The sequence below is a fragment of the Perca fluviatilis genome, chromosome 16, assembly GCF_010015445.1.
Source record: "Perca fluviatilis chromosome 16, GENO_Pfluv_1.0, whole genome shotgun sequence".
Lineage (NCBI taxonomy): Eukaryota > Metazoa > Chordata > Actinopteri > Perciformes > Percidae > Perca > Perca fluviatilis.
The window spans coordinates 15,479,662-15,494,831 of record NC_053127.1 but is presented as its reverse complement, the minus strand read 5'-3'; the positions used below and the strand labels follow the sequence as shown (position 1 = coordinate 15,494,831).

The 15,170-nt window shown below is 42.1% G+C and overlaps 1 protein-coding gene across 3 annotated transcripts in view; it reads left to right on the top strand.

Moving 5' to 3' along the window:
- The window catches only part of shroom1 (shroom family member 1), a 43,327-nt gene that overhangs the window by 18,171 nt on the left and 9,986 nt on the right, over positions 1–15,170 (top strand). For 2 of the 3 annotated variants that reach the window (XM_039777349.1, XM_039777347.1), the window contains exons 2-3: positions 8,752–8,792; positions 12,152–15,088. In XM_039777349.1, the coding sequence (XP_039633283.1) occupies positions 12,372–15,088 (2,717 nt within the window). In that variant the 5' untranslated portion in view covers positions 8,752–8,792; positions 12,152–12,371. The remainder of the gene's footprint in view (positions 1–8,751; positions 8,793–12,151; positions 15,089–15,170) is intronic. The other variant, XM_039777348.1, reaches the window with a different exon arrangement.

Below are 15,170 nucleotides of genomic sequence, written 5' to 3'. Positions count from 1 at the left end.
ACGGATGAGTATCTGTTATATAAGTGATATTTGAATACAGAGGTGAAGTCAATTATTTTTGAGCACAAATTACAATATCTTCAAGCGATGGTGTAACATTTAAGAGCAGATAGGCTTAGTGTTGTGTGAGAATAAGCCTTGCTATTAGTCCAACTGGGAACTAGATAACTATTGCATAATAACTATTTACCAGTCAAACTGAGGGCTGTGTACTGAATATAACAACCTGTTTGCTTTACTGTACCTGTCCTAGATGCTTATCAAGCACATTCCATTCCATTTGCCTCTGCCAAACAACCAAACCAGTGATAAGGCACCAAGGGTCAGAGTGTCAGCTGTTTGGCCTGCTGAGCGATTGTCACCATGCTTAACAAGTACAGATAGTCAATTGTTTTATTGTATGTCTTTTATATTGTTAGTTGTTTGAATTTTGCTGGCAGACAAACTATAAAGTTGAGTCACACTGTCTGTCACTTTCTCTTCTTTCTCAAGGACCAGAAACTGTGTGAAGAAAACATGGACTATGTTTCTGCCTGCCAGAGTAGACTGTAGAGCCATGCAGTGAACCACTTTGTGAAGCTGTACTTAGGCACAATGATGCTTTGAGCTAAATGCTAACATTCTTACAATGATAGCACTAACATGCTTAGTTTAGCATGCTAACATGCTAATATTTGCTAATTAGCACTAAACATAAAGTACAGCTGAGGAATGCAAGTGGTTTTGCCATTTAGTATTTGGTCATAAACCAAAGTTAGGACATATTTAAATGTTGACTTGATGGAGCTAGATGAAAACTCAGCGGATCACCAAAGTTGTTAGGATGCATCCTCTGGAAACTATGAATGTCTGCACAAACTTTTGTCCCAATTCATCTCAAAATAAATAAATAACTGCTGCTAGCATGGCTGAAAATACATCATTAAACATTTACCTTCTCCTCTGCATATCCACGGACCGTAAATACAAACAAAAGATTGTGATAATTACCACTGCTTTATCTCAGTGTCGGTATAGAAGTAGAAGTGTGAGGCAGACTTAAGGAAAGTATGACTAAATAACACCTAGAATGTGTTGAAAATTAAAGTTAGATTAAAATAGAAGCTTCCTTTAAGGTGCGATATTACACAGAGTGGTACAGTACACGTTTTGCTTCTACCTGTCTTTTTATGATGATTCAAACTAATGTATTTCCATCAGTGACATCCTTCCAGGGAGCAGAACAGCAGTCAACTACGAACAACATATCGTATGGCCTTTATGCCACACAAGTCTGCATATAGTGTGATAAGTCTATTAACAGCTTTTGCCCGGATTTTATCAGCATTAATACATTCCATGAGTAACAATGAATAGTTGGAAGGGGCAAATACCTGTACTGTGTATAGCAGCTTGCACAAAGAATTCATTGTTTTCTTCCCTGTCTGTTTGCAGTAGGACTTCTTTGCTTAGCTTAATTTTATGTCAACATTTTATGAAACCCAAACTGATGCCCTTTATGTGCTCTAATTAATGATGCTAAATCAATTTGTTTATTAATGGCATTTGTCCTCTTGTGGTCATTCATCTTACCAGTATTCCAGCCTTATACAAGTATTTTTATGTAGTTTGGTTTTGCATTTGTGACTGTCTTGTGTTTATGTCTTGCTGCAGAACAAATTGCCCTACGGGGACAAATAAAAAGTCTAAATCTAAATCTATTCAATCTGATATTAGGATCTGCTTTATTGTTTTTGTTTGCTCCGTTTGTTGGCTTCAAATGATACAGAGTTACTGCAGACCCTTAATCGTGACATAGAAGGCACTATGAGATGACTTAACGATGGGGTTATATTACCAGAACAACACATGTACTGTCAAGTCTGTGTCTCTCTGGGGAAGTCTTGACCTCTGTGCTCAGCCGCACGTGCTCCTGGTGAAGTCATGCAGTGTCACGGCTGCCGCAGTACCAGCTCAGGGGCCAACGTGGGTGAATTCCTGCGTCTGTTATGTGTCCGTGGTCAGCTGGTCGCACCACAGCTCATTATATAACTGGGTAGACATGGTAAATGCAGCCTGGCAGGGCAAAGAGCTATAGGCAAGAGATGACACAGGCTGAGCCTAACCGGCAGCGACTCTCACAAATGCATACAGGTTGTTGCTCTCAAAGTACATACACAGAAATACACATACAGCTAAAAACAAGGACAACAATGCTGAACAAGGTACACAAACATTTGACTCACATGTACGGATAAAAGTTTGTATAAAAAAGAGCATATATACATATACAGATGCATACACATATGTACATGCGGGCCTCGTGATCTCTGGTACAAAGTGGTGAATTCATGTCTACTTAATTTCTGGTTTGTCAGACACTACTGTGGGTATTCACATTTACACATTTCCCATTTTTCATTATTCTGACATTATTTATAGACTAAACAATTGAGTATAGGGAAAACATACGCAACTATGCAAAGGTAGTGGGGGGCAGTGGACAGATGTTGCCCAAAGAAATGAATTTCAGCTGAAGACCAAACTAATCTTTATATTCTCTGCCCTGCTTAGGCTGCAGACAGTGTGTCTTCAGGGTCTGTGGAGAGATGAGGCCTGAGCTATTAGGAGACACTGGGGATCCAAGAACAATAGATGCTTTTTTTTTAAAGTATAATTTTTTTCCCGAAATGATGGAGTCATTGAGACTTTTCCCACCTTTGAACAGGAAGTGGGTCATTTGTTATTGTGTTTTGTTTCCTGTGGTGTTTGTCCTCAGCTTCCTGCCGGGCCATCTCACTTTCTGTTTTTTTACATTCCTCACCCTGGCCCTTTTTGTCACTGTGGCTCCCTTGTTGTTGGTGCTATCACACATCTGCTCTGAATAAGGTATCCTTTGGAAATAGATGCCATGAGATGTCGTTAACTGTCTTGTTACTGATGTGATCCTCGAGCCTTAATTAAGGTCAGGTGTGTGTTGGGCATGGGTCATCTTTCTGCTGACGTCTGAAGATACCACCTTGCGTCAAGGAAACCTTGTTGGTCTCCTGCCCAAATGGGTGGTGTTTTTTTATTCCTCAATGTGCAATAAACATTGTCTGTTGCATAACTTTTTATTTCATGTATAAAACTGCGTGTGACATGGCACTTTTACAACGTTCAGTTCCCGGTAGTCCAATTTGCTTCCATAATTGTCCATTTTATAGTCATTCTACATCTGACTTTGATCCAGATCAGTATGTTCTCAGATTTTAATACACATACCAAAGACTGAAAACAATATGCTGCAGTAATAATGAATTTGCACGGTCCATTTTCAGACCAAACGCACCTACACTAAAAAAAAAATCCCATCCCCTGCAGCCTCTACTATTCTAGTGCGGAGGAATTCCTACAGTATCCCATTAAACTCACCATGTCTAGATCAAATTGTAGCCCCCCATGGGGGTCCTTAATACAAAAGTAATTCTCTTCTCAGAATAATATGAAGTGTATCATTGATAGAGCCCTGTGTTCAGTTTTAAAGCTTGAAGTGGCCAGGCATGGTGCAGTTCCTGGTTAATGGTTGACCAGAGAGGATACAGAATGCTTAACTGTTGTGTTTTTTTATAAAGGAGAATATTATTCATACACTCTTATTGACCTTGTTGCATTTGTGTGTGTGTGTGTGTGTGTGTGTGTGTGTGTAATTATATAAGCATTTATTTCTTAACTAGAAGCTTAACACAGATGGCAGGGCTGTTAGCAATTTGCAGCCCTGCAATTACAGAAGAAGCAAGTGTTGTAGTTACAAATGCAGTATTATGCATTTAGTAGACATGTTTGTTAATTTAGGTGTATGCAATTTGAAGTTTTGGGCCAGATCAAGGCAGGAATGCAGAGCTTATTAGAGTGTGACAGCTTGTGTTGGTCAGCTAGAGATTTTAGACACTGGTGTGAGCACTGCCCAGCAACACCCAGCCACAGTTTCTCACCCCTGCACACACACACATAGACATGCTGAATCTCTCTGTCTTTTTCTGTGTTTGACACACACACATACAGGAGTAATTGCACTGCAGGCGTTGTGGTGATAACATCGCATGGCAACGCGGCTTTCCCTTTCCCGGTAATAGATGCTTTTCTATGTCAGTGCTCAACACCCGACCACTTCCACCTTTTCAAAAACCGCTTCCTCTCTGTTTCTGTTTGATCGGGGGACAATAGGAATGATGTCTTTCAGGTCCTGTGGGAGACTTGAGTCCAGAAGTGAAGTGTTTGTGCTTGTGTGATGCCTTCCTCGTCCATTTTATACTGACAGATTTGAAAAGATTTCTCATTTGAAGACACAAGGTAAAGATTTGGGATATGTTTCCAGGGGCTTGTGTTAAGTCTCTTCAGCCTACCTTGATATTTAATGGAGGGTCAAGCACTATGCATGCTGTACATTGTGAGTAATTCAATTCAATTCCATTTTAATTATAGTGTAAAATTATAACAATGTTATTTTACAGATACCGTAGGTCTAGACCACACTCTTTTTACTCTAGTAAGTAACAAAAATAATGGTTCACATTTTGATGAAGGCCTGCAGGGGCCAAAAGGTCAAACGAAAGATTTATTTTTTATTTCCCTTTGAGTCAATAATCTGCCCTCGGGGAGTCTGGTCTATTATGGTTTTGACTGTTCTGTCCTATAGGAAGATAAATATAAACAGCATGTACAGTAAGAGTTGTAGGCAATAGTGTCTTCATTCAGCCTTGTTTTGCTCCCATGGTGCATTGTGCTGGTTTTGACAGTGCTACCCTCATTGCTACCAGGATACTTTTAGGCCAGATAATTGATCTATGACTCATATTTGTTCCTCTTGCCTTAATAATTGAGTTGTCCAAAAGTATTCAAATCGGAATGAACTATTTGTCTGAGAGTTGAAATGACAGACGGACAGTTAAAGTAGATCTGCTTCACTGTTTGTGTTCGAAGTTTTCAGAGATATTTTTGGAGATAGCAGCAGAAGATAAAATCACATTGTATGTAGACCTTTTATCGCAGCAGACATTTTGATTTGTCGTAGCAAGAAAAACACAGGTGCAATTGATAACATTAACAATAACTCCTCCGTAAGCCATGCCAATCAGCAAGCTTGCGCAATACCAAGGGCCAGTTTCCCAAAGATAGATTTGACATTGGCTAACTAATGGTCAGAATTCAGAATATTTCTGGAAGAATAGAATATTTCTGGAAGAATTGAACAGTTATTACCACATTTTACTGGGAAAGTGCAGTAGATTCACTAGGAAATATCTCAGTGCTTTTGCTAACTCGTCAGTCAGACTCAGGATAGTTTCTTTGGGTAAATGAAAACGACTGACTATATCCTAACTGCTGTATATTTCCAATACACTACTGCGGTCTTTATTTTTGTGAAACTGTCTAACTTTATCAGACTAATCTAAAAGCACCATTAAGTCTGTCCCTAACACCACAGACCAGTCTAAAATACCTATGTGAACCAGGTTTTCCAACACATACAGTAAATGGATTGCAACCATTATTAATGTCACTTATTAAAACTGTGTCTTTCTTTCTGCAATAAAAATGTATTATTAGTTGTTCTACCAAGCAGATTTAAAGTCTTATTATACTTATAGTGAATGCTTCTGTTCGAGAACAACAGGGCTAACAGTAGTATTTTGAAGAACAATCCATTTAGCTCCTCAGTCAGAGGTCCGTCAACCCATCATCATCTTAATCAGCAGATTTAGCAGGGCCAGCAGGGCTAACAAGCTTGGTTGGCTTGCTACCATGGCATCAGTCACTATAGGCCCCGAATTTCCTGCTTGTACTCTTTCGTCTTCCTCTCTCCCTCATCTGTGTCATTTCACCTTTCATTCCTGTGGTTCGACTGTGTCTTCTTATCATCCTGTACTCGCTGTTTCTATATTCTCTATTTCTCTATCTGTTTCTGCCTTTTTCTTTTCAGACACCTGGTGGTCCAGTCTCGTGGCTGCATTAGGAAGGTCACGCTGGAACACATAATCCAACAATGAAAGACAAAAAAAAAATAATAATCTGAAAGAATTTAACACCCCCCCCCCCTCTCCCCCCCTCCTATTCTTCATTCCTCTCTCTCCCTATCAGTCTCACCCAATGTTCTCTCTCTCATGTATTGGTTTTATAAATCTAATTCTTCACGAAAATGTGTCCTTGCCTGACACCTCCTCTGACCTCGTTTCTTTTAAAAACAAATGGTCTAAATAAATAAACGAAAGCTTCTTTGCTGGACACAAAGTGATCAGGTTGCATTCATTTTTTATTTTATATTGTTTTTAGAGTACTTATACAAATGTTAAATGATGCCTTCACATTTCTTCAAAGTGTGAGACTCAATAAGTATAATAGCTTAAGGTCTGGCTGTAGTTAGTGCCTGTATCACTGTTACAGCTCAGGTGTTCTTTAATTTTGCACCTTGAAAACTATTTGAATATCAAATCTACACATATGAATTATATAATCTTGTTTAAATGCATCTCTCCCTCTCTCAGTCCTATGTACATTTGTCCATTACAAAGAAAGGTTATGTTGTCATCAAGTGGAGTCAACCACAGCAGCAGTAAAACTAACAACATGACACTGACTACGTTTACATGCACATAATATTCCGGTTTTTGCCCTTACTCTGAAAAAGACGATATTCCGACTAAGCTGTACTACATGGCTAATGAAAGTGAGTATTCCACTAATATTCCCGTTTACGTGTGGCCGTGCAAACTGTTTTTAGTTTTTGCTGTTGGACCGTGCAAACACAGCGTCCCTCTTTTATTCCTTCAACCAGCTTCTCGAAAAGGTTGACGTTGCAATGTGTGCGAATAACCCACGTCTTAATCGGAAAATGCTATATTCGGAAAAAGGCCTTATTCAGAATATCCAGTTGGAATATGCTGTTCACATGACATGTATCAAATTCGGAATATTGTCATTAGAGCCTGACCGATACATCGGCAGGCCGATATTTGGCATGTTCCAAACTATCGATATTGGCATTTATAAAGGCTGATAAATTAATATTTAAAAAAAAAAAAAAAAAACGGACGAAACACCCTTCAACCACGTTATGAGTGTTAGCGTTGCATAGTTTGTCCACCAGAGGGCGCTCCACAACGTCCCTGTTGGCAACACTCATGTTTAACCCTTTAAGTTTCATATCTTAATTTTTTATTTTTATACAAATTTTATTTATCAGAACTTTAATATATGTTGATGTTCCACTGTTCTGTTTTGACAATAAAACAGTTTACATTATTATTATCATTATTATTATTATTATATATAAAGTTTATTTTTAAACTGCATTATCATTATTTTAGTGAGGACTCATAAATAACTACAAATAACTAATGTTAGAGAAATCTGTTGATGTTTTGTTACGCGTTTCTGGATTTTTAAAAAAATATATATCGCCCGATATATCGGAATATCGGATTTTTAAATCACCAAATATTTGTATCGATATCGGCCTTAAAAATCCTGTATCGGTCGGGCTCTAATTGTCATATTCGGAATAATAGGTGAAACGTGGTGTGCATGTAAACGTACTGATTGATGCTGTTCTTTGCACCACTTTGTCCGACACTGTGCTAACAGTAACACAAACTCTGCATAGCTGGGCTGGAGCACTGCCAGCCACCATAGAAAAAATAGAGAGGGCAAATAGGGTCTTTGTCCGACACCAGACAATCCAACAGGATTGTAGAAAGCTGATGGTGTCATTGAGTGCAAGTTTGACCCATGCAGAAGACGTGTCAAATAGTGTTTTTAAATGCTTAAATCTTAGCTATTTTTGTGAATTTAGTACTATATTTTCAGTTAACATACTTGTCACTAAATCTTTATGATGTAATAAAGCCCACCACCTGTCTATTAAAAGTGTCATTCTCAATTTAATTATTCGTTTATCACATTGTTTATAGAGATTTTTTTACCTTTGAAAAATCTTCAATCAGTGGCCAATCAGTTATGTGGCGATTACTACATGAATTAAACATTGTTTCTACAATAAATTACAGTAATGCTGAACTACATATCGGTCTTAAAGCAGAAGATATAACTAGACATCTCTGCAGTTGGTTAATGGTTAGGCTAGCTGTGTAACTTCTTTATAACTGTCATTACCAGGGTTTTAAAGTGGTTTTAAAGAATAGAAGAAAACAGGGGAGACTAATAGCTGTTAGGAATGAGAGAGAAATTGAGGGTAATGGTGGGGGATAGTTAGTCTTTGTGACAGTTTTTTTTGGGGTGGAGGCTGGGAGGTCACCCATCCACCCACCAGCCCCACTACCACTACCCCCTCCCTTCCGCCATCCTCCCTCCTGCCTTGGCTAGTCTCCATGTGCCGGGCTCAGGGCCTTGGGAATGAATGGCGCCCGGCCTCTGCTCTGTCTTTGAAGCCAGCCAGGAATGCGAGGCCTCTTTTTTTCTGCCCTCTCTCTCTGTTGTTCAGGCGGCCGGCAGCACTAGCAGCTATCTGCGGCAGTGAAATATTCCCTCCGCTGCGCTCATTGTGCATCGGAGAGCCGGACGTCATCGACTGGCCAATCAGTGGCTCCCGCTAGGCAGCCTCGGGTCTCGGTGGGGGGAGAAGGGACTTGCTAGAAGTCTTCCCTCTAATATCTAGCTCTCCTGGTTACTTGGTCTGGTCCCTCTCATAGAGAAAGAAAGAGGTTTTGACAGAGAAACATGGATGGAAATCGTTCAGCAAATCCTTATTTAAGTTGAAACTTATTTCTTTTTCAGATGGAAATCAGGAAGGTCAGCGACTTAGACTCAAAGTTTGGGTGAGTTTTTCTATTTCTTTCTTGCCAATGGTGCTCTCTTAAGTTTCTTAAATTTCATTCACACATCTCTGAGTAGCTGCCGGTCTGCCTTGCTACTGTGACTGTTGATCCAGCCTTCCAACTTGTGTTCGGCTTTCCTGCTGTCATTGTTGAGTTATCTTGTCTCTTGTTGTTGTGGTTTGCGTGTGAGGGTATTTGTCTGGGCCGGTCACCCTCTGCCTCACCCTCCCTCCCTCCCTCTCTCCTCTCTGTACATTTTGTCACTGCCTGTCCCCTCCATCACTTCCACTTGAGCGCTGCCCTGTTTGGGAGCCTCTCTCTCTGTTCGCAGAGAGCAAGAGGAGGGCTGGAAACCACACAGACAGAGACACACCACAGATCAGAAGGCCCTTCATAAACACATGGAATCCTTAATACTGTAGTTTGAAAGGCTCTTGGGAGGCGGGTTTTGTGTGTATGCAAAACGACCACCTAGGATCATCTTTGATTCGGGTTTTTAAGCTCGGCCAAAAAACACGGCAATACTGGGAAAATGTTGCTCATTAGAATTGATTATAAAGGAGGTTTCAGTTGTCAGTCTAAGTTACTAAGTGGTCATTTACCTGAGGATTTCTATATTTGTTGGATAAGATAACACATTTCTTGCACCTCCATTAATGCTGAGGCACAACTTTCATACTGCAGTGTCAGAGTTGATTAGCTGGTGGGCTTGTCTTTGTTTTATTGGCAACATTATTCTTTATGTATGCATGACAGGTATGTAGCTTCATCTTGATGACAAAGGCATGGGGAGGCATGCAGGTCACGGGAGAGAGAAGCCTACTTTTACTCTGTCATTAGAGTCCACCGTAAAGCCTAAACCTATCATTAACTTGCAGGGGCTGGTGTCTGTACTGAAGAGGACTTTTTGGATAGCTGATGATGGCAGCAGGGTTTCTTTGTGTAACAGAATTGTAGGACTTGCATCCCTATAAGTTATTAAAGTCTGTGCACTTTTACAGTGAATAAGGAAACTTGTGAAAAATGTACAAGAGAAGTTTGAAGACACCCACCATAGACTGAAGTCAAGATTGAAGTGAATTGGTTTCTGGTCATCAAAAGATTCATCCCAGCTCTGGCCTGTGGAATAAGTGCTGCAGCAGACTCAGTTCGAAAGGCCTAAAGATTATTGATTAAGTGGTATATGCAAGTATTCTATTGGTTGATATTTACTGTGGACATACATTGTCTTTACAAAAACATTACAGCTTCTAACACAAAAAAATAGCCTGTAAAGATTTCCTAATGGTCTGAAAAGTGAAAAGTCAAAAGTGTAATGCTGCCCCAAATTATTACATTTTAGATTATTTGGCAAGAAATGGATTAAGCAAATGCTTCTGTCCCAGGAACAATAAGGGGAAAAGGTAGAAAAGTCTTTACGGCTCACAGTGCTAACAAGGCATTATACGTCTGTCACATGACTAATCCTCCCAGATTTCTCTAGCTCCATATAGAATTCCTGAAATTTTTTGATGTGTGTGCTGCAACCTCGAGGCTCTTAATTAGAGGCCTTGTCGATGCAAAATGGCAGACAGACTCCTCCAACAGGTGGTTAACTGTACTGACCTACAAAACCAAGCTGCAGTTAACCGTGTGAGCTGTGAAACATAAAAATGACTTAAAACCTTGTGTCTTGTACACAAAATGTTGTCTGAGAACATTTTTCTGACCAAACGATTAATCAGTAATAAAAATAATCATTAGTTGCTCACTAATTTTGACACTACCTTGTTGAACATTATATTGTAACTTTTTTTTCACTTTTGAAACTGTAAAATCCTTTTGACCCTTAAAAGGTAAAGTAAAAAGAAAGTATGAGTGAACAATAAAAGTACAGGCGATATCCCAAATTAATGAAGAACAATAATATTATAATGAACTTTACTTGAGTTAAAATACCTTGGGAGTCATGACTAGGAAAGTTTAAGAAGTTTTCCCTTGGTGCTGCCAGGTACCAGCACCTCCACTCTGCTGGGAAGGCAAAAACAGTTCTCTACTGGAAAAAAAAATAAAAAGGAAAAACATCAGTCGAAGGTATATGATTTGTCCTTACAACTTAGAACAGGTGGAGCATAATTTTTCCACTAGAGGAATTTGACCTAGAAATGCCAGGCAAGGATTTTTCACTGGTGGCTTAATGTTTTCTGTCAATAGGGTTCGAGCAGAAAGCACCTTGCAATAAGTTCCTATCTTTGGAGGGTAGCTGATTTAAAAAATATTTCCACGTATACAGCTGATGTGGGGGTGTAGCTGTTGCATGCCATTGAGTGTTTGTGTTTGTGTGTCAACATAGTGGACATGCGAAGTTGACAATCTTACACAAACAATTGTGTTTGTGTGAAATTATCATGGCATTGCAAAACAGTCAAAACAGCTATGTCATGAGATGTTTGTTGAGACTACACAAAGCCACATGATATATTAAAGATGCAGTAGGTAAGTCTTAGAAAACTAACTTTCTGTCACATTTGCTGAAACTGACCCTATGTTCCAGTAGAACTACATCAATTATGTAATATAAAAAAAATCCAGCTCCTCTGGCACCACCTACAGCCTGTAGTGCGATTGGCAAAATTCCACCGCTCCCGGTTGATTTTCTCCAATCAGGGCCACAGGGGGTGTCAATCTGCCTGTCAATCACTGCTCAGGCACGTACATGCATATATAGTGTTCTCCCCTCCCCCTTCCCCGCACACGAGCTGCAGAAAGGTTTCCCAAAACTCCGGTGTATATTGGAGTGGCTTTTCAGAGGTGGCGTGAGCTGCGGGATTTTAAAGATCTGAAGAACGATGCAGATGTAGCCGCATTTCTTCTCGACAGGTAACATAATTACCATGAATGATTTATCTTACACTTGGTTATTAGTAGTCAAAAGTCCACAAAGCTACGTTGGTGAGGAGAATAGTAACGTTTGCACAGTGGTCGGTCTGATGTGATGCTGAAATGGCTAACGCTAGCCTGCTAGTTAGCATCGTTTTACTGTTGGTGAGTAAAGTTAACGTTGTGTTAGTGTTTAGTTATTGAAAATGTTGTCTGTCTGACATGCCGGCAGTTCTGTCAAACTCCCTTGTGTGGGAGGGGCTTAGGAGACGGTTTGGGCTGCAGCAGAAAGTCCTGGCTCTTCACAATCTTACCTACTGCAGCTTCAGCAGTATCGGTCTGTCTCTACGTTGTTTTTAATTTTTTTTCTTCAATTGCTGCTGGAACACACATTTTGCCTAACCATATCATTCTTTGAGTAGTCATTTACCACAGACTGGAGTGTGACAGACTGACTGACTGATGACCAGTTTGTGCTGTGTTTGTGTTTTCTCCCCCAGGAGCTACTGAGCAGACCGTGTGAAAAGGCTTTGAATAAACAAAAAGGAGGCAAGAAAATGACCTAATTAGCGACAAGCGTGACGGACAACCTGGTGCAAATGTGTTGATGGTAATTTCCCCAGTTTCACCCGCAAGGAAGACACATGCATCAGCGCACATACACGTACGACACATTTACAAACCCCGCCCTTCCCTTCCTGCCATCCGCCCCAGTCCTCCATGGAATCCTACAACTTCCACTTTGAGAGAATGAGCAACGTGGACCTGCATCCTCTGAGCCTGTCCGTCAGCCGGCTCTCCCCAGCCAAGTCCAACAGCAGCATCGCCGACCAACTTGCCCACCACCAACACGGCAAAGGAGATTCTGCCTACAGCTCCTTCTCTGGCGGGTCCACTGCCCCAGACTACCCCTCCCCCTTTCTCCCAGATGACCTACAGTCCAGCTCCTTCAGCCACTATGCTGATCTTAAGTACGTGAAGTCTATTTACCATCCGACCCAGGTTCTGCAGTCTGACTCAAAGACCATGGACCAGCTCTATTGCTCTGTGGAAGCTATCTCGCAGCAGTTCCGCAACAATACCAGCACCAATGTAAAACACCACAATGGCAACGACAGTTTCCGTACCAACAACAAAGCACTCTCTAAAAAAGCGGTGCATTTGGGGCCACCATCCCAAGGTGCTTACCCTCCTGTCCGTCCTCCTCCAATCCCAGCACGCCTGGATAGTTTCATAGCAACAAAAAACTTGGAAAACAGCAGGGTCCACCATCAAGGCACGGAGTTTCAACCCCAGCAGCCACAGCATCAACAACAGCTCAGACCCCACAATCGACTCCATCCACAGCCCCATGGTCTGAATGCCCCAAAACCTGAAACGGCTAACCCAGATACAGGCAAATCAAGCTACAATCCTGACCCAGTGTACTCAGTTTGGAGGGGCTCTCAACAGCAACAGCCACAGGCCCAGCAGCCGCCAAGCTACCGCCCCCACCTCCAGCCCAACGATCAGACCAGGGCGGCGTTAAACCCAGAATACCTTTTCATCACAGATAGCAAGGCTGCCTCTGAGCCGCAGAAATCAACAAACATCCTAAGTCGATCACCTCCCCTGGGAACAAGTCAGCCTGAGCACCTGAAACCCAGAGAGCCTTCGAGCAGTGGTGGATGTAATGAGAACCATCACAACAAGCCAAGTGGAACCACTAGCCATTTTGAGAGTCAGCGCCAAAGGGCGCACTCGGCCCATGGTTGGCTTGGTTCAGAGCCGAGCCGAGCTGCCAGCCCCTGGAATACTGGTCAGAGTTTTGTCAACAGCAGCATCCAGCATAAGGGTCAGTTCTACTTTGTGACGGGAGTGTGTAAGCTGTCTGACTCTGGTATGAGGACACACTCTGCATCTGTGTCTGGGTTTGAGGCTAGGAGTGAGAGCTCCACTGTGTTGGAGACACACCAGCTAAGAGAAAAAGAAAGATGTCACAGCACAATGGATAATTTGTTTAGACCTCTCCAAGAGAGCTCTCGCTCTTCCAGTGGTGTGATTCCAGATGAGAGAGAGACTTTCACATCCAAGATCAAGGACCTGTCCTCCAGAAGCCAGGATCAGGAGAATCCGAGACTATCCCTCATCTCGACGCAGTCCTTTGACAGCTTAGAAGAAATCGACATGATGCAGAGTCGAGATATTGGCCGCCACACTGCCAACAACCCTATATTCTACTGTGGACCTGACAGAAACTGCCCACCACATTCAGCTAAACAAACGAGCGAGTTCACCTCACTGATAAACAATGAACAGCCCAACCAACACAAGAGAGAGGAGCAGGCAAAGAGAGGGAAACGGCAGCCTTTGGGGGATGTAGCCAGCGAGAAAATAAACAAAGAAACTACCCCGCTTCTTTACCACCTCACCGGAGCCGGCAGGGCAGCGTTACAGCCTAAAAAGGATGCTGATTTCAGTATAAAAGGAAAGGAAGCCATCCCAAACAAAACAGGTGATGGAGATGTGGCTCCTAGCGATAAGCAGAGACCTCCAAAAAGTGACACAAGCAAGAACGATAGAGGGGAAGTTATCTCTGTTGACTGTAACACCCTGGACGACTCATTTAAAAAGTACTACAAAGAAAAGCTGAAGGATGCCCAGTCGAAAGTCCTAAGGGAGACGTCATTTAAAAGGAGAGACCTGCAGCTGTCGTGGCCGCACCGTGTCAGGCAAAAACCGGAGCTGAGACCTACAGTGATTCACACTTTCACCCCATCACAGGACTCTGAGACTTCCACAGATACACTCACTCCCTCTGTGACCTCTGAGGAAACAGAGAGGGGGAGCATAAAAGAAGACGTCAGGGAGAGTCAGGAGGAGATGGACAAAGAGGCTAAAAAGGAAAACGGGAGACCAGCAAATGTGGCCATGCCCCAGGTAGCACGTATCGGAGGCAGGAAGCGATTGACTCCAGAGCAAAAGAAGATGTGCTACTCTGAACCAGAGAAACTCAACCAGCTTGGTGGCGCACCCGTCCACTACGCATGCCGCTCCTTTGGCAACGAGAATGACAACCCGTTTGCAGTTGAATGCGAGGGAGAGGAACGTGTGCAGCAGGGAGAGCAGGGACTGGTTGCAGCACGGAGGAAGATGTTTGAGACAAGAGGTAGAGCGCTTTCAGCCTCTAGTGCTTCAAAGACAAACTTAAAACATCTGCAACAGAAGGCCCTGGTGGAGTACATGGAGCGTAAGACGGGCCAGAAAGTGGCTGAGCCACAGCAACCAGCGCCTCAGATATCATCTCCATCCAGACAGAGGCATTCTCTGGGGGAGAAACCCTTTGACTGGGGTCCCAGGCCTCTATCAGGAAATCATGAAGGCAGAAATGCCAAGAAGATACTCCACAGACCCCACTCTGCAGGCCGCATCCTTGACTCTTCCACCAGCTCAATCAGGTACGAAAAAAAGAAGCAGAGCCAGAGGGCAAAAAAAAAATCATAGTTTGATGTTGTTTTTTGTATTGATCAAGTATTTGAT